This window comes from Lepisosteus platostomus, chromosome 3 (assembly GCF_059453375.1).
Source record: "Lepisosteus platostomus isolate fLepPlt1 chromosome 3, fLepPlt1.hap1, whole genome shotgun sequence".
NCBI lineage: Eukaryota > Metazoa > Chordata > Actinopteri > Semionotiformes > Lepisosteidae > Lepisosteus > Lepisosteus platostomus.
In genome coordinates, this window is record NC_142613.1 from 63,056,535 (window position 1) to 63,082,781 (window position 26,247).

The window sequence follows — 26,247 nt, forward strand, 5'->3', positions numbered from 1 at the left end:
AGGCGGAGCCGAGCTAGATAATATCCGCTCCACCAGCTGTGTGCTGCTGTTAGAGACGGACAGGGTCCTGTTTACACCAGTGTGTTTAAGGGTTTCTGGAAATTTGGATGCGGCATTTTCGTACTAGAAGGGAGCAAGACAAACGAGGAGTAACAGGTAATATTTAGCAGGAGTGGGACAGCAGTGGTGTTCGTGCTATGTATTATGGCTTTCGGCCTTAAGAGGTTATTTAATTTTGTTTTCTTGTAGAAGAATCGACATCATGGTTATTTCTTGTTTTACAATGCGTTCGGTGCGTTGTTTTCCTGTGCATGACTAGGGGAAACATTCAATCTCGGAAGCCTAAAACTACGATAGGTTGTAGGATGTACTCAGAGTTAATTCTGTGCTGGTATTGTTAAGAATTCAAACATATCTAGGGTGGGCCTGTCGTAATAATTAAGAGTCGGTCATTCAAGGATAAGGTGCCTTACATAAACGGAATGAATAAACATTGATTTATATATTGGCGACACTGAAGTTTATTGGAAAATGTGCTTCAAGGGATGCTATTTTAAATTTAAAAAAATCTAGTTAGATATATATACACGTTTCTCCCCGTGTATGTCACGTCTTTATTGAGTATTCAGATTGAAATGGACTGAAAATTGTCATGGGTCGCGCAGCAAAAGTCTATGTGCTATATGAGATATTACACTGAAGTCAGTATTCAGCTACAGGGTTTTATTACATCTGATTCATTCAGCTCGCCAAGCGTTATACCTGTTGTGAATGACACCCTTTCTCGATTTATTGAAACCCAATTCGTTTTATCGAGCGCTCAATTAGTTTTAATTTTAATTAAATAACGATTCACGATTCCATACACCTGTATGTCTGAGGCTGTACGATCTGGGACGAACTTGAATGTTCAGCATTAGAGCCCAAGAAGGGTTACAAGCGAAAAGAGCCTGTTCTGATCGGCCTATCCTGCTTGTATGGTTTTTTTAATTAAATGTATAAAGAATTCACAAATACAAATACAACTAGAGGAGCATAAACCAATACAAGAGAAAAAAGACACAATCAGAAAAAAACGAACTGCCAGAGATAATAAGTAAATTATATAGCCAAATTATGTTTTACATATAACAAATGTTAACTTGCTTTTGCATTTTTCACATTTTCACAAAATTTAAAATAAATGTTTCAACTCCAATACTAAAATAAAAGACTAAAAGAGAAAGTATTATTGGACCATTTTCATTTATAAAAGTTAGCTTTACCCAGAATTACTAATTTGCTCTAAATCAATGCTTTTTTTCTCCCAAACGTTTCTTATTACAACAAAAAATCAAAATCCTTAAATCTAAAAAACACCTTTAAATGCCTACAAACAAAATGCTCGTATGGTTTGTAGTAGCTGATTGAGCCTAGGATCTCGTCCAGACGTTTCTCTCACGGCACTAACAACTTAGACTTTATCTGTAAACATGAATGTTTTGTACTCGATTAATTGGAAGAGAAGGGAATTTCTGTATGGGCAGTTAAATAAATGAAATCTCTCCTGTTCAAAATATTTAACTTGAAGAAAGTCATGATGCTATTGTTCGTGTTCTGAGTATTATAATTGCAAACTAACGGAAGCCGTTCTGATCATTAAACCAAGGACCTCAAAACATTTCTTGAAAGAAACCACGCTACCATCTTTTGCTGTGGGAATCCAATAATTCCATCACCCCAGTTTTTCAAGGCCACGTTACTGTGGTGTTTGTGTACAGTATATGGTGAGACTAGCTGAAAGCAGAGAGATACAGGGGTGTGATAGAAGTACTGTAATTTTACAATAAAATATAATTTTATTTGTAGATAAGGTACATGTATAACAAGCTTTAAACTCTGCAATCTAGAGGTGTTTAACAAAACTCATGCTACTGTATTAGAAAAAAAAGCTTAAGTCATCTTTAGATATGGAGAGTGTAGTTATAAAAGGAAATGCGTGGGCTGATTTCTTAAAACCAATACCCGTATGAGACCAGACCACGTCTTGCTGTCAGAGGTGTTTTCCTTTGGAAGAGATTGTAAACCAATGTTTTGGCTGCTTGGTCATTTACACTCTGTAGCACCAGTGGTGTTAACCTCAGCTTCTGGCTGAGTTCTACTCTTTGTACAGTCAGGCCTGCCTCATTTCCCCTCAGTTTGGTTGCTAAAGCTGTTTCTCACTTCTCCGCTGGGGCTGCTCGTGTCGAATGCTTGTCCCTTGTCACCTTCATGAGCGAAGCTCTGCAGCGGTGGGTGACCTGTGTCTCCTGTATCTGAAGTCCTGTGGGATCCTTCGAGATGGAAAATTTAAACATAAGTTAAAAAAGATTGTCAAGTCCTGTCTAAGTGTTTCTAGGCTGATTTCCATTTTGCCCATTTGGGGGGGAAAAAGGATAATAAGAAACTGATTTTGTATGCAAAAAGAGAGATGTTCATGAATGTCTAAAACTAGCAAGATTTAAAGCAATGATAACTGTCTTTACTTTTCAGTCCGCTTTTTTTAGCATTAAATAACTGAAGCTAAGATTCTATGCAGGTGTTCCTGATATGTTTAGTGGTGAATTGTATGCTGGTGATCCTTTGCTGAACTTGAAATGCCACTTCTATAACTTGGGAAGTGAGATGAAGGTTTTTCGGTGGTCAGCCATCTTCTGCTTTTCAGTTCTGTTGCAGCAGTGAGACAGTAAGTGACTCTAAATTGTCTGACATCATAGTACAGTATGAGACTTAGTTTAATTATGGCTGCAAGGAGTGTTGTCGCTCCCTGTATGTTGCAATGGGTAGGACGGTCCTGAGTGTTTTAAGATCCTGTTTTTCAGTTCTTTTTTCTGTGTCAGAAATCATGTATGTTTTTTGACTCCAGTCTCTCTTACTAACTCTTCGTCCTCATCGCACATCTTTGCATCTGTCTGTTCATTTTCTCACAGCTTTGTCCAATACAGGGTCACGGGCGAGCTGGAGCCTATCCCAGGGAGCAGCAGGTGCAAAGAAGGATGCTCCCTGGTCGGGACACCTGTCCATCACAGGGCACACACAGACACAAGCATGCACGCACACACGCAAACCAGGGCCAGTCTTTCCCAGAAGGAAACTACCTACCAGTATTTCTTTGGACTGTGGGAGGAAACCCGTGGGAATGTGGGCAGAACGGACAGTAGATAACACTAAAGAAATAGGACCCAGGGCCTTACTGCTGCGAGACAGCATTGCTAACCACTCTGCCGCCTGCATCTCTTTACATTTCAAGAGAAAAAATGTCAACATAAACTTATAAGATCACTTTATTGGCCACATACAATTTCTTTTATTAGGAATTTGTCCTTTCGCATACCCCAGCTTGCTCTCCATGAGACACAGATAGGGGGAGAGAAGCTTGGGATCAGAGCTGAGGGTCAGCCATTTATACGGCACCCCTGGAGCAGTTGGGGTTAAGGGCCTTGCTCAGGGGCCCAACGGAGTAGGCGATGGGATATGAACCGGCAACCTCCCAGCCACAGGTGCAGATCCTTTAGCCACAGAGCCACTGCACTGCCCCAAAACGTATAAAGGTGTCTGTCCATTCTGTCTTGTCACTGTGCCTTACATTTTTTTTTTCCATGTTGTTTGAACAGTCTTGTCAAAGCCTTCATGCAAGCAGAACCTTGCATACATTTTTGAGCGCCGTCTTCCACCCCTGGACAATGGAGTTTGTGGAGCTCATCAAGACCCCCCGGGTGGACAATGTGGTCCTGCACCGTCCCTTCATGCCCAAGGTGGAGGGCACGCTCTGTCTCACTGGGCACCACCTCATCCTCTCCTCCCGGCAGGACAACACCGAGGAGCTGTGGCTGCTGCACTCCAACATCGACTCCATTGAAAAGCGGTTAGTTCGGCCTGCGGCGCTCGCCGAGTCTGTTCCTCCGTCGCTGGGGCGCTGGCCTAAACAGCCCAGGTCCCAGATATCCTCCCTTCAGGCAAACCCAGTCAGGCCTGCGACTGGTCACACAAAGGTTTTGGCTGCAAGGGCGTCAGTGATATCAGTGACTTCTGGTTATGGAGAAGAGAATTTAGCAGTGCTAAAACTAAAATCGCAGAAAAGAATCCGGAATGCGAGTTAAGAAAAGGGATTTTTTAAAAATACCCATTATACAAAAATTAATCATCCTATAGTTATGTCCTCCTATCACTTGCCATATAACAACAGTTCTCAAGCTTGCATGGCAGTAGCTGGATTATTGGGAAACTTGTTTTCTTGTAAAAGTTTATCTTTTGCTGTTCCCTTCTGCAAGGGATGTTCATGTTTTTATGAGAACACCTAGTATCTGTGTATTTTTATTCATTTAAAGTCAAAAGAGTGCATTTTGAGCAATTCTTAGTTCAAATGTGTGTATTTTGGCCTGCAGAAATGTGAATACAAGAGAGGTGTTGGTGGAAATACGCAGCACATGCCTGCGCGTCGAACATAGAAAGATTTCAATCTTTCATGTCCACATACTCGTTACATAGTTTGTTCGATAGCCTTTGCTAATGTAACAGGACTCGGTGGTCCTGTTCATGTTACAGAAGTGGTGTTATCTCCTCGAAACCTGGTTAGTATTGAATTCTTCTGTGAAAGAAGACCCTGTCTTTTGGTGTCGTGGGGTTCCTCCCTGTCTAGGGAGTGGTTCTGTGTATGCTCCAGGTCCCTGGGCAACTGTGATCGAATCCCTGCACAGGCAGAGCAGAGGTGCACCCTCGCACTACTTTCACCAGATGTGTATTGAACAATCTGGGTCTATGTTTCAGCTGTCCAGAACTATACTGTATGCTTTATGTTAGCCCATGTGCAACGTGTTTCTTTACCAGTAGTTATTTGGGATTTTCACTATCTTGATGGAGTCGCACATCAATCAACACATCAGTCCACCTCGGGCTACAAGCCTACTATTCAGTTGATGCTTTTTAACCTAGCCGACATGTCTGAATTAATCATCTTCTGAATAGATTTGGCTTAAAGCATGACTTGAGTATTAAAGGCACTCCCTCGAGTTGAGTGTAGGGGAAATTCGAGTCCAATCTGTCACTAGATGACCTGGGACGTGTGGTCACTTAGCTGATTGCACAGTTAGCCCAGTGCTGTCATGGGTAGAGTGGGAATGATGGGTAGAGGGGCACAGTGGCTCCTGCTGTCTCTCAAGCGCTTACTAGCATGTGGTGGTGATGGTACCTCTTGTCCAGTCCGTGCTGAACCACAGCTCCAGGACTGTGTTGCCTGTGACGTGTTAAAAGATGAGTCACTCTAAAGTGGATGGGTCAATGGAGTCCACCTACATTCTTCCTTTCGCGTGTGCAGTCTGTTGGTTTGTTGCTGTGAGGAGGGATGTCAGTTGTGCAAGTTTCACCATCTGTGATTTTCACTAGTCCTTTACATTTCTCTTGCTGTCAGTGCAGCATGCCTGTACACCCTGAACACTGATTAATACTTTTATTTGTGTATTGTTTATATAGGATTGTTCAGTTTTTTAGAATTTAGTAAAAACAGAGAAGACCTGACTTACCAAAGCTGTCAATTTGAGGACCTTAGTATTTGGACAATGAATGCTCATTGTTTTGTGAGGTATCGCAGCTGAAGAGATTGATTTTCAGAAAGCTGCACAAGGCTTTGTCTGCATATACCCTTATACTGTAGTTGTAATTGATGCATTAGGTCACAAGAAATTAAAATGAACGGAGCTTATCAATACTCGGTAATTCTAATCAGGCTGTTAAATAATTCTGCATTTCCGAAGGTTTTTTCTCAAATAGTTCTGTAGTTTTTGTGCATTTTCTAAAGTGTGATAATTTGGGAAACTAAAAATGGGTGAAACTTCTGTATAGCAGGAGTCCAGTTTGCATCCTGTCTAAAGTGGTTCTAAACCCTATATACTGTAGATTGTTAAAGTGGGGAAATTGTTGTACACAGCTTTGCTAAGGTTTTGATACTGAGACAGAATTCAAGTTTTGTTTTTCACCTTCATAATCTCTTCCCTGCATTGACATAACTAACCTGGTTCACATTATTTTTAATGTAAGTTGGGTATTAATATGCAGTTATTTTTAATGTTGCAGGTTTGTGGGTTCATTAGGCACAATCATTGTAAAATGTAAAGACTTGCGGATTATACAGCTCGATATCCCTGGTATGGAGGAGTGCTTAAACATCGCCAGTTCTATTGAAGTAAGGCAAAATATTTATATTTTTGTTTTTTAAATATTAAGGATTTTCATAGCAACCAGTGAAAACCCTTTTATTTTGCTTAACCAGGATACCAGATGATCCACTGGGAGCTTGAAAATGTTTTTAAATTTCACATCTTGTATTAATGGGTATTAGTGTGTATTGCAGTCCTAATTCTCGTATTCCTTCCTGTGGATTTCCTGTATCCTCTGATGTTTTAATAACAAATGTATTCATCAAATCTGTTCTCATAACCTGACCTTCACATTCTTTATTTTTTAGTTTTTGTGTTAAGCTGATCAAAGCATCTATAATGATAAATGAAGTGTCTGGTACATTTTGTTCAAATTTCAGAATACGACCAATGTGTTCTAAATGGTTTCCATTACATGCATTGAAATTGCTTTGATCAGAATGCTTCATTACGGTCTGGTTTGAACTTTTAACTGCATCTCTGTTTTAAAGAGTGAGGTGGTATGCCCTATTGGGTGGTTGTGTGCATGCCACAATCACTGGGACAGGAGGTGTCAGGCTGGAGTGGGATCGAACAGGTGCAGGGAGGAATGTGTGCAGAACAGTATATTGCCCTAAAACAGCATCACTAGAGTTTGCTGTAATCTTACTGCTCCGGGCACTGATACCCTGGAGGAAAAGGGCAGGACTGACAGACCTTGGGGAAACCCAGGAGCCCACTTTCCCCCAATTAAAGGGGAGTAGTGATTGTGGGGGTGTTATCAGAATTATAGACCATGTAGTGTACATGAGATAGACTTGTGTGATGTGTCGTCTGCCAAAAGGTAAAAATGTAGCTTGCAAATGTAGGTGCTGGTTGCCTTGGTTTTAATATTTTAATATTTAAATGCTTATTTGATAGTGAGGATTTTAGGTGTAATATTGGCAGATTCTGGCTAAAATATCAATACAAATAATAAGAAAATGAGAACTCAAGATGGGCAAGATGTCCTCCTCTCATTTGCAACCTATCTAGCACATTGCTATTAGTTTGATATGAGAATCTCATCCTTCTCCAAGCCAGGGTATGGGCTTCAACAGCATGGAAGGGTAGCTTGTTCTGCACACTCTCAGCCCTTTGAATGAAAAAGTGCCTCCTGTTCTCAGTTTTAAATGTAGGAACATCAAAATTGTTACCCTCTTACATTTATTTTCATCTTTGCAATTTCCTTTTTCCTTTTCTTTAAGAGAAGCTGCTGGGGGCTTCATTTTGTGAAAACAGGAGTGATACGGAATCGATGTGTTAGTAGCCATTGTTTCTGCATGCGTCTGCTTACAGATGGGTTTATTTGTGATTTACCCAGACTCTGTCCACTCTGGATTCGGTCTCGCTGATGTACCCTTTCTTCTACCGGCCCATGTTTGAAGTGATTGAGGATGGGTGGAACACTTTCAGTCCTGAGCAAGCCTTTAAGCAGATCGAATCTTTGGTAGGTTTCTGTCCTTTATCAATTTAAAAAACAAATCAGCAGGACAGTCTATTTAATCAACCAAAATGTTTAAGTTTTACTTTTTGAATTTTTAAACTCCTCTCCAACTATTCGATGTTTGGTGGACTAATAAAGTGACAGTATTATAGTGGAGAAGTTTATTGGGGGATTCTCCTGTCCTGCTCTCAATAAGAGCTGGGCGAAAGGTGGTTAAGGCTGATTTTTTTTTTTTTATTGTTATTCCCTCAGACAGAAGAGTGGCGGCTGAGTACAGTGAACAAGGACTTCACGGTCTGTCCCTCCTACCCTCCCCTGGTCACTGTGCCCAAGTCTATCGATGACGAGACACTGCGAAAAGTTGCCACCTTCAGGCATGCAGGGCGCTTCCCTGTGCTCAGTTATTACCATAAGAAGAATGGCATGGTGAGGACTGCTGTCTTTGTGTTTGTTCAAGTATTGAAGATAGACTTGTCTCGTCCAGTGTGTATATACTGTACATAATAAGTTATGTACTCACACCTGTGCTCACACCTGAAGAAGGCTCCATGGCAGAAATGTTGTTTTCTTTCTTCTTTTTTTCAGCATGGAATAAACCTATTACTTGTTCCTTTGCATAATAAAAATAGGATAATTTAAATAGAACAAGGACATACAAGACAAACCCTAACACAATCGGACATAGGCCCAAGTACAAAGATGTGTTTTAAAAACATGTCAAGGAATCTGCCTCGCGAGGAGACGCAAGAAGGGCGTTCCATGAAAATGTAGCAATGGCAGAAGTTAGTCCACCATTTAATCCGATGTAAAATGAGCAATGGACCAGCCTCAACTGAATGAAACCTTTGGGAAGGAGAGTATACATCAAGGAGGTCTGAGATATATGAAAGAGCCAAATTGTTCAGACTCTCATAAATCACTTTATATTGAATACATGACTTTAAGGAAAATGAAGAGATTTGAGAGTAGGGATGATATGCCATCAAGGTCTAATGTGAGTTAGAAGCCTAGCTGCAGAGATGTGGACGTATTGCAGTTTCCCTAAAGAGAGTTTTAGGGAGTCCGTAGAGCAAAAAGTTACAGAAAGCCCTTCATTTTATGTGCATGAATCAGGCACTCACTATTGGACATTGACAGAAATTCGCTAATATAAGCAATATTTCTAAGAGGTGGGGGGGATAAAAAAAATCTTGATCAAGTTTTTTCACATGGAGTTCAGAAGACGGGAAAGGATCGAAATATGACTCCCAAATTCCGGAATAGGCCTGACACCTGAATGGAGAAGCCGACCACCATTACTGTGAAGCTCTCCAGCTTTTCCAGCTGTCATGCCCACCGATAATATTTCTGTTTTGTCACTTTTGTCTTCAATGAGAAGTGATGGAGGCAATGAATCGGAGGAGGAAGAGGTCTTAACGTAGATCTGAATATCATCTGCATGGCAGTGAAGCCGAAGACCACGTATTCGTGCGATCTGATAAATCATTTGCTGCCATGAAAGCCCGTGATTGATGTGCAACCACACGTTCTAAAACCTTAATTAGAAATAGTAAATAAGAAATGGGTCTGTGGGGGTCTGCATCTTACCCATAGGATCACCCCAGTTAGTCTGCTGCTTTCAGTTCAGTGCAGTTGCCCCACAGAGACCAGGTTCAAAGTGTCCTGTTTCTCTCAGGTGATGATGCGGGCTGGGCAGCCCCTGACGGGCACCAACGGGCGGCGCTGCAAGGAGGACGAGAAGCTGATCAATGCCACTCTGCGTGCTGGCAAGCGTGGCTACATCATCGACACCCGCACCATCAACGTGGCACAGCAGGCCAAAGCCAGGGGGGGCGGATTTGAGCAGGAGGCACATTACCCACAGTGGAGGAGAATCCATAAGGCTATTGAGAGGTAAATCCTCAGACTTCTGGATGGGGGGGAAAAATGGAAAATGAAAATGATTTGTTCCCCACTTGTTCTTGAGCAACAGAGACCTTTCTATAGTATTGCGATTTGTTGTTTTTTTTCCTCTTTAACTGGTGTTTGCATTTCTGTGCATGACTGTTGAGATGTCAAGGATACAGTCTTCCTGCACATACCTAGTAGCTACAAACCTATTTGTAACCTCTGAGAAGTTAAGAGTAGAATAGAATGTTTTTGAATACATTCCAGTGTACAATTTCTTAGCACATACTGTAAATGTACTTGTGTGGTTCTGGTCAATAAACATTGTAGGATGCCATGAAAAAGTAAATGCCCTATATAATGTCACTACATGCAAGTGTTGTTTTCCAGTGTAAAAAACTGGCCTGTCTCCAGGTGTGGTTGACACTTTCTTGCCAATTTAACAGAAGGTTGTGGTTTTGTATGCTGGGAGGGGCACTGCTCTTTCTCCACACGAGATGCCCAGCTTGGTAAATGTGTACAGACTTAAGTCGCTTTGGATAATGGCCTCTAATAATCGTTGGCTTAATATTTGGTGAATACATCTTTGTGGTTCTCCGTTTTCTTTTCACCCTTTCAGGTCTAATATTCTGCAGGAGAGCCTGATCAAGCTGGTGGAAGCTTGCAATGATCAGTCCCACAACATGGACCGCTGGCTCAGCAAGCTGGAGGCTTCCAGCTGGCTGACGCACGTCAAGGAGATCCTCACCACGGCCTGCCTTGCCGCGCAGTGCATTGACAGGCAAGACTCTCGGCGGCGACCTCTCTGTTCGCCGTCGCCTACACGCGTTGTCAGTCAGGTCCCGGGTGACCACAAAAGTGAATAGATCTCCGAGTAGAATAGATGCCTTCGTGAACTCGGAGGGCAACAGCCCGGGGGGATGTAATCGACCATGTTCAGCTGGAGAGTGTCAAGTATTAGACTGGGTGGCAACATCAGAGCAGAACGAAACCTGTGGCTCTTCTGTATAGGACAGACAAGCTCGTACAGTATGTCTAATGTGAAAATGCATTGTTTTTTTGAGCTTTTAATTCCTTATAAACTTGTCTCCTAATGCTAGCTTGACCTGCCCTGGTGGATACCGTATGTATTTGCTTCTATCTTATAATTGGTAAACGCAAGGTTTATGTGATAAAACTGGAAAACAGAAGTTAAACTAAACTGTTTCAGCTCTAACCACTTCATAGCCAGCCCTGTATAATCACAGACAAAGATTTTATTTTCTTAGCATTCAGGAATGATTGCTTTTAAGTTTTGTAGCGGCACTCAACCAGACTGACCCGTTCCATTAATTTAGCTGTCATTGACTAGTAACAAAAACGGCTTACTTAAATTCTTATTTGAAGGCTTCAGTTAATACTTGTCCTTACTCTCAATTTTCCGCTTTTCTCAATTTCACCATCATTATTGCTCAACCTCCTCTGGGCTCACCGATTCCCCACCTTCACCCCTCACAGGGCTTTTTTGTGACTGGAATCCTTTTGCACAGTGTGGTTTGTGCTTCCTCCGGACATCTGTCTCGCATACTATAAAAGAGCTGGGTAGTCTCACCTGGGATCACAGATCTCTCTCTCTCTCTTGCTGTCGGCCCCTTTTTGGAGAAATTGAATATTTTTGACAGGGTGATGTAGACGTGCTTAAGGGTGTCTCCACTGGCTGGGAGATCTGGGCATGAAAAGACCGTGGCAGTGCACTTGTAAGGGGATGTGGTTGTGTCTCTCAGGGAAGGGGCCTCAGTGCTGGTCCACGGCACAGAAGGGACGGACTCCACGCTGCAGGTGACCTCTCTTGCTCAGATCATCCTTGACCCTGGCTGCAGGACCATCCGGGGCTTCGGGTCTCTCGTCGAGAGGGAGTGGCTGCAGGTCAGATCATAAAACCGAACTGAAACAAATGCACCGTTTCCAAGACAAGAGCTATATTACAGCAATGAATCTCTTCATCAGAAGGGATTCCAAAACACTCTCCGTTTAGGAGAGGAGGCATTTTTTCCACCGCGGTAGCAGATCTGTGTTCTGTGTTCTAGTGTGTCAATATAAAACGCATCCCTGTCAGGTTGACCTCTCAAACTTTTATTGCTCCACCGCAAAACTGTTCTTCATAGTTGCAGCTTTCATTTTGAAATCGGGCGAAATAAAAATAACACTGTTTCATTCAGTCACACACAGGTCATGTGCAGCTGAAGATTTCATGGTGACTTCCAGAAAATTGTTTTCTTTGCCCCAAGGCTGGTCACCCATTCCAGCAGCGCTGTGCCCAGTCGGCCTACTCCAACAGCAAGCTACGCTGGGAGGCTCCCATCTTCCTGCTCTTCCTCGACTGTGTGTGGCAGATCCTGCGCCAGTTCCCCTGCTCCTTTCAGTTCAACGAGCATTTCCTGGTCCTGCTCTTCGAGCACGCCTATGCCTCCCAGTTTGGTACCTTCCTGGGCAACAACGCCCATGAGAGGTCAGTCCTACCCAGCGCCTCTGCCTCGCACTTCTGCAGTTCACAGGGCGTGTTTGTGTTAGTGGCTCTCATCCCTGGTCCTGGGGCATCATTGTCTCCTCTGGTTGTTACTCCTTTTAAGTTATGCATTGCAGGAAAATTGATTTCAATTTTCTCTTTAAAGTGTTTCATTTTTATTTTTTGCTCTTGAAAGTTTTTAATACAATGTTATTCCCCACCAGTGTCTGTTCATCATAAATGTATTACCCTATTAAAAGCTTTTCAGTGAGAGGTAAGGAGGGAAACTGAGCTGCCCTGCTGACTAAGAGCAGGTTAGAATTAAACAAACGGATACAGTAGTGTTTCGGGACCAGTGTTGAAAGATGCTGTTGTAGGACATAGAATAACAGTTTTCTGCCAGATAAAACAGACACAGAAATTATGCCTAATAATATATTGAATGAAGATTGAGTCTAGCCTACTCTTTCGATCGCAAATATTGTTTATCTTTATCACCTGTATCTTCTGACTACAAAACGTTTCGAATGTTGGGGAAAAAAAACATTCCATAGTCTTATTAACACCACATGAGACATTTCTGGTGTTTTTTTGTTTTCTCTTGTCTATACTCACATAAACAAATGGTAATAGTCGTGCTTAATTCTCTTTGTATGTACAGTGGATATAGAAAGTCTACACACCCTTATTGAAATTGCAGGTTTTTGTGATGTAAAGACAGAAATTGAGATAAACCATGTCAGACATTTTTCCATCAAGAATGTGACCTTGCAACCAACAAAATTCAAGAGAAAAACAAATAGATAATTATTAGGAAAAATAATTGAAATTAAAAAACCTGCAACACCCTGGTTGCATAAGTATGTACACAATGCCCCCCCAACTAATACTTTGTGGAAGCACCTTTTGCATTTATTGCAGCATAAGTCTTTGTGAATAAGTCTCTATCAACTTTGCACACCTGGACTTTGCAATTTTATCCCACTCTTCCTTGCAAAGAAGTTCAAGCTCCTTCAAATTGCCTGGGGATCTCCTGTGCACAGCCCTCTGAGTCTGGGCTCTGACTGGGCCATTCCAAGACTTTGATCTTCCTTTTCTGAAGCCATTCCTTGGTTGATGTGGATGTGTGCTTTGGGTCATTATGTTGGAAGGTGACATTTCTCTTCTTCTTCAGCTTGGAATGGCCCAGTCAGAGCCAAGACTCGGAGATCCCCAGGCAATTTGAAGGAGCTTGAACTTCTTTGCAAGGAAGAGTGGGATAAAATTGCAAAGTTGATAGAGACTTATTCACAAAGACTTACTGTTGTAACAAATGCAAAAGGTGCTTCCACAAAGTATTAGTTGGGGGGGCATTGTGTACACACTTATGCAATCAGGGTGTTGCAGGTTTTTTAATTTCAATTATTTTTCCTAATAATTATCTATTTGTTTTTCTCTTGAATTTTGTTGTTTGCAAGGTCACATTAAAAGGGGGGGGGGGGAATGTCTGAAATTATTTGTCTTGATTTCTGGCTTTACATCACAAAAACCTGCAATTTCAATAAGGGTGTGTAGACTTTTTGTATCCACTGTATTTGTGTAAAATTTGATAATTTAGCAGTCTCAATGCTGAGAAGGCAAAATCAATAATCAGGCTGGACAAAAACCTGTAATTAGAAAGAATTGCCTCGGGCATCGTGCACAGTAACACGCTGCACGAAATAATGTGAATCATAGTAAGACGGGGCTGGTCTCCAAAATAGGAATCTTCATTCAGTTGGCATGCTGATGCCTATTTTCAGTAAACCTCTACAGTTGCCATTCACTCAGTTATGTGGTTAGCTGGAGTGTTACAGCATGCTCCTGCAAGCCCTTCCAGCCTGAACTCGCTGATAGTGCTTTCCAGGTCAGTCAGTTCATATACAGTACTACTTCACATGTTGTGAATAGTGGTGGGATCAGTTCTGCCGGCTGGGCGGGTCAGTGCTCCAGTGGAGTGGTTTGAACGTTCTGTATTGAAAGGGTCTTATGGTGTCACTGAGATCAGCTTGTCTCGGGAAAACCTTGCATCTTGTTTCAGTCATGGAATTCTTATCTCACACTCACAGTCTGTTTAAGTGTGCTCTTAAAGGGTTATAATTAATAATTGCTTACACTTTTATATAGCGCTTTTCTGGACACTCCACTCAAAGTGCTTTACAGATAATGGGGACTCCCCTCCACCACCACCAATGTGCAGCATCCACCTGGATGATGCGACGGCAGCCATAGTGCGCCAGGACGCTCACCACACATCAGCTATCAGTGGGGAGGAGAGCAGAGTAATGAAGCCAATTCATAGATGGGGATTATTAGGAGTCCATGATTGATAAGGGCCAATGGGAAATTTTGCCAGGATGCCGGGGTTACACCCGTACTCTTTGTGGGAAACGCCCTGGGATTTTTAATGACCACAGAGAGTCAGGACCTCGGTTTTACGTCTCATTTGATTGCAGCATGCTGTCCTGTCCACAAGCAATTGCCTTTCCTGGTACTGTGGTTATAAAGTCCCAGAGGTTTTTCAAGGCTTTTTAAATCCTCAGTGGCTGAAACACCCCTGGCTTTGCCCTGTTAAAAATGCTTATTTTTGCGCTCAGGTAATGAAGATCGTGGATGGAATTTCAGCACTCTGGGGTGAAATTTCAGCTGCTTGAAATCTCCTCCGTTACAGATTAGCTCCATGTTTCCTTGGTGACTGTAGAGCTAGGCTGTGCTCTGACTGCTGTGTTCTGTGCGCAGGCTGAAACTGAAGCTGCCCCAGAAGACGGTGTCGCTGTGGTCCTGGGTGAACCGTCCCCAGGAGATGGAGCACTTCCTCAATCCTCTGTACGAAGCCAACAGCCTGGTCATCTGGCCCTCTGTCGCTCCACAGAGCCTGCTGCTCTGGGAGGGTAAGAGCCCTGTCACTTCACTGCCTGCCTGCCTTCTCTGGGCTCCTCAGTGTCCTCGGTATGCGCAGTGGTACTTGCCATGAGCACTGTAAAGGAGACTAAAATAAAAACAGAATTCAAAGCCATTTTAAAAAAACAGTCAAACAGAAATTATGATTTGCAAATGAGAAAAATAACATAAAGGCTGCCCCATGCCATAATAAAATATGTTATGTGAAATTGATGGTTCCCTATCATACAGGGCCAGGACCTGGTGCGGTTCTCGCAGAAGTATATATTTCAGTATATAATATTTCAGCTGTGGTACCACTGACTTGTGGGAAGCATGAAGAGTTGCACTGTGTGTTCAGTGCTGGTGTTCAGTTTAATACAGGTGGGCTCTGTATCTAGCAGCTCCTGTGCTTGTTGATACCTTGGATATACACGGGTATAAAATGTACCTTTTAAGACATGGCTGCAGCAGTTACAAAGCTTTCTTTCCCTTACAGGAAAGCAATTTCCTTTTGTTCGTTGTTTGCTTGTTCCAGCAGAGGGCAGCACTGTATAGCTGAACAAAAATGTGCATACCAAAAACTACCACTCTACCGATTTGTACAATAGTTAGAGACCAGTGCAGGAGGGAAAAATTACATATCTAGTTTTCTTTTCCAAGAGTGTGCACTGTTGCTACAACTATGCCACCCAATGTATCAATTGACTTGGTGATGCATCCCACAGGGCCTTGTTCTTGCTTCCCCTTTGCCATGGCTGACCTTTTTAACTGTGAGGGATGTCCTTATGTTTAATAATTATAATTAATAATGATAATTGCTTACACTTTTTAACGCTTTTTTGGACACTCCACTCAAAGCGCTTTACAGGTAATGGGGACTCCCCACCACCACCAATGTGCAGCATCCACCTAGATGATGCGACGGCAGCCATAGTACACCAGTACACTCACCACACACCTGCTATCAGTGGGGAGGAGAACAGAGTAATGAAGCCAATTCATAGATGGGGATTATTAGAAGGCCATGACTGGTAAGGGCCAATGGGAAATTTGGCCAGGACGCCGGGGTTACACCCCTACTCTTTTTGAGAAACGCCCTGGAATTTTTAATGATCACAGAGAGTCAGGACCTCGGTTTTACGGCTAATCCGAAGGACGGCGTCTGTTTACAGTATAGTGTCCCCATCACTATACTGGGGCATTAGGACCCACATGGCCCACAGGGTGAGCTGTATATTTTTAAACTTAAACCCACCTGCCAGTCAGAAATTACAAACGCATTGCCTTTGAAAAGAAGGAAGAGGCCTCTAACAAACCAGCCCCAAATCAACAACTAGTTACTTGATTTGTCACCAGTGGGTGGGCTGAGGATTTGATTTGGGTCGGGCCTTGTGCCCTCAAGAGAAAAGAGTTGGATTTGTTTTTTTTTACACAAACTATATTGTCTTTGTGCAATAAGTGAAGTCTGCTATAGAAAGAACAAGTCTTCTACAATCCTAAAATACTATAAAACTTTTTTTTTTAACGTGGTTTGAGAATTGAGTGATTTGTCCTTAATGGTCTCCAGTCATGCCTGTCCTGTTCTCTTACTCCGCACCCTGAGCTGATGGGTCTGAGCTCAGCATGATGATACTTGACCCAACCTGTTTTGGTCAGGCTTCTCTGGGTACACATTCTGGAGAGGCTCTGTTCGGGTTTAGCCGGTCAGAACCATGAAATATTTCTGTCCAGCCCTTTGACTAATGGTTACAGGGAAGCTGTTTGATTCAAGAGCTGCGTTCTTGTGGAATGCTCCCTGTCATGTGTCAGGCACACCATGACTCAGCTGGTTTTGCTGTACTTCTTTAAGACTACGATAAGCTTACAAAGAAACAAGGATTTCAACCATTGTCAATGCTTGTAGCTTTGAAAGAAATGATTGATTTTTAGTTTATGCTTGTTGACTGCAAAATTAGCTGCATTATTCTGTTAAATCCAAATGAGTACCTGGATTTAACATGGTAATTCTAGTGTACAGTATTTTTGAAACCTGAGATAGGGTAGAGTATCCTTAAGTTCAGGTGAAGGTACCTTTTTAGGTGTCTTGTTCCTTTTGAAATATTACTTAGCACACTAGTTTAGTGCAGTACATCACAGAGGACTTACGGAGGCCACACACATTGTGGTAAAATCTGTTTAGCTTTAATTCATCAGGATATTTGGGTCTTATTAAATTTTCAGTGATTTTGTTTTCCGTCTGTAACATGTTCTGTCAATTTTTCCACTACTAGTTTTATTACATAATATGGACAATGAATGTCTGAGTTTGATAAGCATTCTAAGTTTAAGATGGAATGAAAGATGTTAAGACAATCAAGAGAGTAGTGTAGAACAAACATTAGGTAACCATTTTCTTAATGGATTCATCTTTTTTTCTCCACTCCCTTTTAACATTGATATTTAATACTTATTTCATTATATATGCATAAACAGAGATCCACCTGTTTTTACATGTTATAAGATAAGTAATTCATAGGAATGCTACTTTGAATTGAAAGCAGTCTGGTTTTACAAGAAACTACAGCAGTCAGAGTGGTCATCACTTGATTATTCTATGAAAAACGCATTGGATTGTTTAGCTGAATATAGCCTTTCTTATGCGTGACTATTGATGTGTAAGGTGTCTTTTTTTTTAACTATCACATAGTGGTAGTTAAGACTTCCAAACATGCCAGCACCTAATGTAATGATGGCATCACTCCAGCCACCCCTGCCTGATAAAAACTTGTTTGAACTGGCAAACCTACCCTGCTGTTGAACTTGGCACTTCAGATTTCTTTAGTTTGTTGATTTGCTCAAGGGCTGCACTCTTGGCACCCCCTCCTGTATCAGTGCAGCTCATACAATAAGAATTAGCTTGCCGGCTCTACCCTGTTATACTGCAAAAGCAAAAAAGTGGCTCTTAGAGTGATTTCCCTCTGCTGTAGCTTTCAATCAATCAGTCTTTCAATCTGTCATACTGGCACAAACCTCCATATGCAGTCATTTCCAAATGACTTAAAAGTTTACAGGCAGTGGAGAAATACATGGAAGCACCAATATAAAGCCATTTAATAGACTTTGTGCTAAAATGCATAATGGCCCCACGTAGCCAAATGCTCTTTCAGCCTCTGCAATTCTGCAGGAGGGATGTGGCACCATTCTTCCGCGAGAAAGTCAGTTCACTAACCCCTGGTAGATGGAGATCCATCTCGGGCATCTTTTCAGGACATCCGATTTGTGTTCGATTGGCTTCCTCATATGGATAACATCAGCGTCAGGCTCATCAAACCACTGGGTGACTGCACATGCCCTGTGGATGGGTGTATTGTCATCAACAGTGCACCCAAAGGCCTGCAAAATCCACCCCACTACTCCACCAGACAAATTGACAATTCATTGTAGGAACCAAGCTATAGAGTTCTTTAAGGTTTGTGCCATATGTGTGTTAATCTGTTTGTTGAAAACATTGCCACAGGAATTATGTTATTTCCCCACTGCTGGGTAGTCCATTGTCTAAGAGTTTTGCATCACAGGATTCACAAACATGCACTGCAACCTAACAGCAGTTTCCATTTTGAGTTTGAAGATGAAATTTGCAGTTGATCAAATTGCAGTTGCTGTCCTGCTTTTGCCTTGTGTTTTGAATTAATGCACTGATACCAGAATCCTTAGACTTCCATGGTGACATCACCACCAACATCAGCAGTTAAGCTGTCTTCGTCTTTTAATAGGACATATCCCAAATTCTGTCTAGCAGTGTTCACCCTGCAAAAATATCTGAAAATATATATTTTGTGCTCATTCCTCATAATTGTATTTGGCAAGCAAGCCTAGTCAGTATATAGATTCTTCACATTTGTGTGACTTAACTCTTGAGGACAGCAATGCTGCAGTTTGCCTCGCAGAAAGGTACTTTGCATGAAGTGTCAAACCATCTGTATCTGACACAAGCAAGCTGTGAGCCGGTGTAAATAAATCCTGTTTCATTGGCTCACTGTTACAGATAGCTTATTGAGATCTTTAATATTTAGATTTTTTTTCTCTTTTAGAAAATCAAGTGTCTATTTTTTTCCAGTTCATATACCAAGAAGCAATAAAATCGCAACAAATGCTGTTGCTTCTAATACTTACGTGTTGCTTTTCAGTGTTTCTTGATGTATTAAATGGGAAGATTGGAATGGGTAGTGAAGGGAACCTACTGTAGAAGAAAAAGATGGAAGCAAAAATGATAAAAATACAGAAAATGTGGTCATTATGTTAGACAGGAAATTCATTGATTGTAGAAAATGCATTTACCTAGTTCAAAAGGCTAACAATCTTTAGTTTACGAAACTGCTGATTTGCAGTAAGGTTAGAGATTACACATGACCGCACAGTGATGCACGCCCTGGGGAATATACTGTGTTTGGAGCGAATACGGTATATGTCAGCAATGCCCCCTTTAACCCCCATCATGAATATCTGAGCCAGTAGTTGACAGTAAGCCAGAAAAGCACATCCCAGGCATTTAGCCACTGACATCAGTGATTATGGGCGTTTCAGATGAAATATCGGCAATACCAGGTGATTGAGAGAAATATCCAGTGGCCTCTTCATGTTTATAATTGAAGTTAGGAGCATACATTGCTGTGTTTTAAAAGGCTATGTTTTTTTTAAGTTGTGGATTCTGATATGTTTGTCCTAAGATGATAAATGTTAAACTGATGATGAATAAAAGTGGTTACATATTTGCAGAAGAGAGGCTCACAAGCAATTATGGAAAGGAAAGGCACATTGTCTGCAGTTTCAAGCGTTAATGCATTTCTATAATAGTCTCCCTTCTTGTCCGATAATTGCAGTGAAATATTGACATGCAGTGTTGCCAGGACTTAAAAGAAATTTTGCTGGTTCAGTAGAGTTCGAAGCTATAGCATGCTAGTGTTTCTGGTCGCCATGGAGACTGTTCCTTAAGAGAAATGAAAAGGCATTCATAAGGCTCTGTGGATCAATAGCGAGATGGTTATAAAATAAAAACATGTTGTTAAAGGCTTTCTTGTCCATCTTAATGGGCTCAATTTATTAATACATTTTGCACTTATTTTGTTAATCTTTAAAATTAAGAGTTGCAATAGATAAAGTCTTAAGGGTGTATTGCCATTACTGTGACCAGAATTAACCCCTGCTGATTATCAATAGCGCGTGATAAGCATAAGTTTGTCAAATGTTTAAAATAACCTATCATGTTAATCCTATGCTACAGTGTATGAGACATCTATATCTGGTGATTTCATGTAGTTGCCTAGTTGTGTGATAGCTCATCTCGCCTTACGCTGCTTGTGGAAAGTATTGCAAAACCAGTTTGGTTGGACAGTCTCTTCAGTCGGGAATTATCCACAGGACACATTCACGTGCTTTAGTTTCTATAGAGGGATGGGAATGTGCACCAGGTTCTTTCATCAGCATAACTTCATGCCTACATACCAACATGCATGACCTCACACAATATGTCCTTGCACATCAGAACGCAGGGCGTTATGCCATATGTTGACACCTGCAGTAAACTGTAAGTTGTGTGGACATCGCCTTCTGGGAAATCCACCCTTTCCTACTAGTTATCCAGAGTGCATTACAACCCAGGTCGTCATTTGTAGTTGTGTGCAAGTACTTCCTGGGTCAGCCATGGGTTGACTTGGGTATTCAGCAAGTGAACTCAGTGTGTTAGCCTTACGCAAAGCTGGGTCCAGTGGAGGAAACTAGAGCCAGTTTCTGGGCATAGGAGGTAGAAATAGGTTCTTTTTATATGTAATACAAATAACTCCTGCAAACAGTTTCAAAAACATTAACTAATGACAGGGAAAGTCAGGCAATTCATTCAGTATTGAATGAGGCTGTTATGTTGCTGCCTGCTATGCTATTTTCAATTTGTATTCTTTATTTTCAACTTGAAAACATCGGTAATTATTTTAATGTTTTTTGCAATTATGATGAAATAAATAAGACTTGACTGATGGCTACAGCACTTGTGTTCCACGGGGAGAACATGTAGCTTTGAAAGCTCACCATACTGTCCCAGTGATCTGGAGTTAGGGAAGATTGTTCAAGCTCAGTGACATCTGGCTAAAGGTTAAACACCTGCTGTTTTTTAAAAGCTTTTTTGAATGTAATGAATTATAGAGTAGCTCTATTTTTCTACAGGAGTGTTCCTGCGCTGGAACCGAGCCTCCAAGTGCCTGGATGAAGCATACGAAGAGATGGTGCACATTATCGAATACAACAAGGAGCTGCAAAGCAAGGTCAATGCCCTGCGCAGACAGCTGGCCGAGCTGGAGACGGAAGATGGGTTGCTAGAGACACCCTAGCGGAATGTCAAAAGACTCCCTCCCAAGGATTTCCTTTAATATACAGGCGTCCCCTTCTCTCGTAGGTATTGCACATACACTCTCAAACACACAAAATACGCGCAGCACACGTGAGTGCACTCAGGCATGCCTTTGCACCTGCCTTCCTCTAGATGTGTGCAGAGCGCAAAAATACCCTTGCTAAGCGACACCTCAAGCTGTTGAACACACCCATGCTTAATGTAGTGTGCAAATCTATTAAAATAACCCACCTTGGTGTAGATCGGTAGCTGTCGTTTATATGCCTAAGAATCTAGATCTATATAAAATGTTACAACAACCACATTCTCTTTTTCATTTCTTAAATAAAATAAACTCAGAATTGGAATCAGTGGGTGGTGAAAGAACTGTCACAAATGTGGCATTTCTTCACAAATGAAGAAGACTTTGTAGGTAAGGTGGGGCCTGCGTTATTCTTGAGGTCATCATGAATCAGCAGAAGTCCTACACCGAGTCAGACGTTCCTTCTGAGATGGAAATCATAGGGCAGAAAGTCAAATTCCGAGAGCATGAGTTATTCATTGCTGAAGTAACTGAAGATTTTTTGTGCAGTGCTTAAAAATGTAAATCTTGAGATGTCCTAATAAATTTGCACACTCCTGGACATTTTCATATAGGAGCCTCTCCATATGTGGTCACACTAAGAATCCCACCTTTCCCACAAACACTACAGTGAGAGACGGGGCTGGAGCTGCCTGAGATTGAGAGTTGCCGTTCTGGCTTGCAAGTCTAGAATTTATTTACTTGAATTCTGGCAGCAAAGGTTCAGTTTTGCCTGTTAATTACGGATAAAAACTAAAATACCCTTTACATAAAAAGGATAATTGGTTAAATTGTCAATTTAATTTCTATATTGCTGGGAAACTAGGACTTAAATGTTGAATGTGATTAACATAATTTTAATCAATTTTGAGGAGAACTGGATCTTTTTTCTTTTTTTTTAAGGCACTGCTTCTCATTCTTTGAGCCCGTTTCTGTCAAGTTAGACCGAACTGCCTATTTTGGTCATAAGCAGTCGCCTCCGTTTTGCAAACTTTTTAATAAGAATCAATGATTCACATTTTGACTAGCCTGTACTTGCTGAAACATTCAGGTGTATAGTAAGTAAGCATTGTAATATTCTACTTATTACACAATGTTCTCCTAATATTTGGAATTGCAATTGCCAAATTAATGCCACCCATGTGCATTGCCTCACAGAATTCTTGCAGTTTTCAGTTCATGATTTGAGTGGTTAATTCACTCATTTCCTCAAATCAAATTTCTTTAACAATTTGCTCATTTTGAAAGCAAATTCATTTCTGAGGTTCAATTTTGCAAAAAGGGAGTGGCTGTGTCTTTTTAGTACCTGCCACATTTTGGAACTTGTAGAAACTTCTTTCTCATTGGGATAGATTGGTACTTTCCTTTTGGGATTGATTGCTCAGCTATTCTGGATGGAGATCATGAATTTTAAAAGATCATTGCATTTTAATATCACCAACAACTCAATTATTTTTTTCATTAAGTGAATTGTTTACATTTTAAGTGACCACAATAGCTGAAATTCTTATAGATAAATGTTATTTTTATTTCATGAGGTAGTCTCCTTTTTCTTAATTTTCGAGACGTTACTGTACGTTTACCAGAATTGCACTGTTGTGCAAGAGTCTTAGGCATTTTGTAATTTTCTGTCTTTTTTGCAGATGCACAATGTTATTGTGATCTTCTGCTGAACATTTAGACATTTTGTTAGTTACTTAGTTCAGATGGATCCCTCAGTGTTTCACAGTACGAAAAGATTACTTTAAGCTTAATGTATAGAAAAGAGAAAATGTAGTTAATGAACTACAAGAAGTTCCTAAAGATTCTGACCAGGGTGAATTAAGTATTGCAAAATGACATTGCTTGGCACTAGGCTGTATTATAGCCGCCAAAGTCATTATTGTAGTAAAATAAGAGCTGCAGTGAATGTTTTGAGTAAATTGTTGATGTTCATAACATACAAACTGTATTTTGTAACTCTTACTTATGCCTAAGATGTTTGACCAGCAGTGTGAATTTCAGGAATTCCGTTGTTGCTTTGTGGAATTTTCCACTGACAGATTTAAGGTTAATGTTTTGAAGTAAATGGTCAAAAGGTGGTGTGGTTCTTAACACTACTGCCTCACAGCTGTGTGGTCCTGAGTTCAGTGCCAGGCTGGTTAGCCTTCTGTTTAGAATTTGCATGTTCTTACCGTTTGCACATGGGTGTTCTCCAGATGCCCCAGTTTCTTCCCACAGCCCAAAGGTATGCTGGTTGTTAATTTAGGTCTCAAAATTTGCCCCTATATTCTTGTGTGTATGTGTGCCCTGAGCTGGATTGGAATCCTGTCCAGGGTGCAGTCTTGTCTCACAACCTGTTATGTATATAGTAATGGACACTCCACTGATTTATGTAAACTAAGGGAACTAAGTTACTGATCCATTAAGCGGGTCACGTGCTCAATTAAGAGAAGTGTGGTTCTTGAGGACTGACTGATTTAGATTTCTAAATAACTACACAAAACGGGGGTGGAATTGTGGCACAATAGTTAGAGTTGCTGCCTCGCAGTGCAGGAGCTCTGGGTTCAATTCTGGACCTGGTGTGCTTTCTGTGTGGAGTTTGCGTTCTCCCTGGGTTTGCCTGGGTGATCCGGTTTCCTCCCTGAGTCCAGGGACATACTGGTCGGTTCATTGGCTTCTGGAAATATTGCCCGGGTGTGAGTGTGTGCTTGTCTTTTTTTTTTTTTTTTTTTTTTGTCTGCCCCGCGATGGACTGGTGTCTTGTTTAGGATATACCCTGCCCTGTGCTCTGGTTCCCTGTGATCCTGAATTGGATGCAGTGGTTACAAAATAAATGAATGGCTTCACAAAATGTCAGTAGTTCATAGGTTGATCCAGGTCTTTAGAAACTGGTGATTTCTTGGTTATCCACCCATGGAACCTGCTAGATGTGGGAAACTCCCATTCGAGGCATATCTGGTCCATTCATGAGCTTAATGGTGTAGAAACCTGGACCAACCATTTTGTAACATCATTGGGATTAAAGAAAACTACTGTATTGAATTTTGATTTACCTGTAAATTGTTTATGCTTTCAAAAAAAATCTGAAAATGTGTCATTGGATTTTTTTAAATTTACTTATAGTGGAATTTATTTTTAGTAAAATTTAGATGAGGATTAAATTGCTTTAAGTAATAGTTTGCTTTAATTGGTGTTTGACACCATCCACACTCATGGTTTCTACGTTTCTTTTAAGGGACATTTGTTCATCAACCGTTTAGCCTAATGATGTAGTAGCGGGTTCGGGTTTTGAAATTGCAAGATTTGAAAAAAGTCACTTGTCCGCTTATGGCTGCAAAGGTCAACCATGTATGTTTGTCTAACCATTTTTTTAAAAAAAACTTGATGTTAAAAATTGCTCACTTTTTAAAAACTTTTTCTCATAGAAAATTGTCAGTCAACCACTGTATGTTCCTCCTCCTGCACTTTTAGAACTATGTTTCAGTAACAGTGGTTTGCAGTCCAGAGAAAGACCGCATATCTTCAGACCTTAAGAATTATCCATCCTGAGAACAGGCCCGTTGAATATTAAGAACTTAATATTCATACTTGTAAGAAAAACTGTCACGCTGAGTTATCCGTGGTCTCTAAGAGCTGAGCTGCAGAGGTATTTACTTTTCCAGTCTGTTTTTGGTATAGTTATTCTGGGACTTTATGCAAATACAGGAAATTTTGTAACTGTGGCTTTTCAATGCATTATAGACAGTTTTGTTTAAAGGCACATCAGAACACTACAAACTGGAAAGATCTAAATTCAGAATTGCACACAAAATGAAACCTTTGTTGTCAATTGAGTCCGAAGTAAGAGGTAGGCATTAAGTCTCTGAATGTTTGCAGCATGTCATTCCGTTCTCCATGTGTGTCAAAGGAAAATTAGCACTAGATTATCACCGGTTTGGTTGAATCAGGATAAAAGCAGGCAAGCCAGTGGTGCTCATTTTGATCACATTTTCGGATTCATTCATGTACAGAATTAAGTCTTACTGAATATTGTTAGGAAGTAAAGTTTTCTTTACATTATTTGAATGTTGGTGTAATTACATTTAATGCATTGTGTTTTGTGATGTCTAAAATGTGTGGAATGTACTGTACAATAAAGGAACATGTATAAAGCATAACAGTTGCATTTTTTTCCCCCAAAGACCTACTTTTTGCCCCCCGTATGTCTTTAACAGAACCTTACTTCTTTGTTGAGCACAAAAATGATAGTTGAAAAAGGAGGACAAACTTCAGTTCCTGCGAACAATTACCTTCATTCTGTGGTGTAAATGCCTTGAGACCATTCCTTTCCAGACTCCCCATCTTCAGTGCCAGTGCCACTGCAGCAAGCCTTTTGTTAATCATAGATGGATTCAGCATCCAAATGACTAGGCAGCTGTCCATCTGACCATGTGGGTTAAAGGCACAACTCCTTGATGCAGTTGCTTGAGGTTTTGTATTTTCTGAACTATAACATTCCCTGTTACATCTACATCCATGTGGTTGAGCAGTTGATGGAACTGTGAACTGGAGAGTCACGGGTATAAATCGTGGGAAGGATGCTGTACCTTACTTCATAATCACTCAGGTAAATGCCCTGCTGTTTAAGTGGCTGTTCTCTGGCTTGTCAAGAGTGAAAGTATGTTCTGAATTGATTTAAATGGCAATTTAAATAAAAGACTTGGGCAGTATCCATTACATGCATTTATCAGACTCAAAGTAAGAACTGAATCGGTACCAGTAGATTAAAATGAAATGGTTAAGGCAGTTCTATTAAATGCATAATGATTAGCATAAATTGTTTGCAGAAACAGATTAGTTAACAGTTATTAACTGTTATTAAGATTAACAGTCTCATGTGTTGATTTAAGGAGAAAATGCACAAGTTATTCTTGATCC

The 26,247-nt window shown here is 41.0% G+C and overlaps 1 protein-coding gene and 1 long non-coding RNA gene across 2 annotated transcripts; one reads left to right on the forward strand and one right to left on the reverse strand.

Annotated features, from left to right (window-relative positions):
- mtmr9 (myotubularin related protein 9) lies at positions 1–25,487 on the forward strand. The gene is made up of 11 exons (XM_088626366.1): positions 1–156; positions 3,633–3,883; positions 6,088–6,196; positions 7,513–7,638; positions 7,888–8,061; positions 9,311–9,528; positions 10,142–10,303; positions 11,286–11,427; positions 11,790–12,010; positions 14,765–14,916; positions 21,104–25,487. The coding sequence occupies exons 2-11, from the start codon at positions 3,702–3,704 to the stop codon at positions 21,265–21,267; spliced, it is 1,650 nt and encodes a 549-aa protein (XP_088482492.1). The 5' UTR covers positions 1–156; positions 3,633–3,701; the 3' UTR covers positions 21,268–25,487.
- LOC148675242 (uncharacterized) lies at positions 18,121–25,839 on the reverse strand. The gene is made up of 3 exons (XR_015935479.1): positions 25,620–25,839; positions 19,061–19,124; positions 18,121–18,239 (listed from the first exon to the last, which is right to left on the reverse strand). It is a non-coding gene; the product is annotated as an uncharacterized LOC148675242 (long non-coding RNA).
- Between the last annotated feature and the right edge of the window lie 408 nt (positions 25,840–26,247).

Excerpts from the sequence above, each read along its gene's own strand:
- mtmr9 (XM_088626366.1), top strand. The coding sequence starts at position 3,702 with ATGGAGTTTGTGGAGCTCATCAAGACCCCCCGGGTGGACAATGTGGTC. Across the intron at positions 8,062-9,310 it reads ACCATAAGAAGAATGGCATG|GTGATGATGCGGGCTGGGCA; the intron begins GTGAGGACTGCT and ends TGTTTCTCTCAG. Across the intron at positions 9,529-10,141 it reads ATCCATAAGGCTATTGAGAG|GTCTAATATTCTGCAGGAGA; the intron begins GTAAATCCTCAG and ends TCACCCTTTCAG.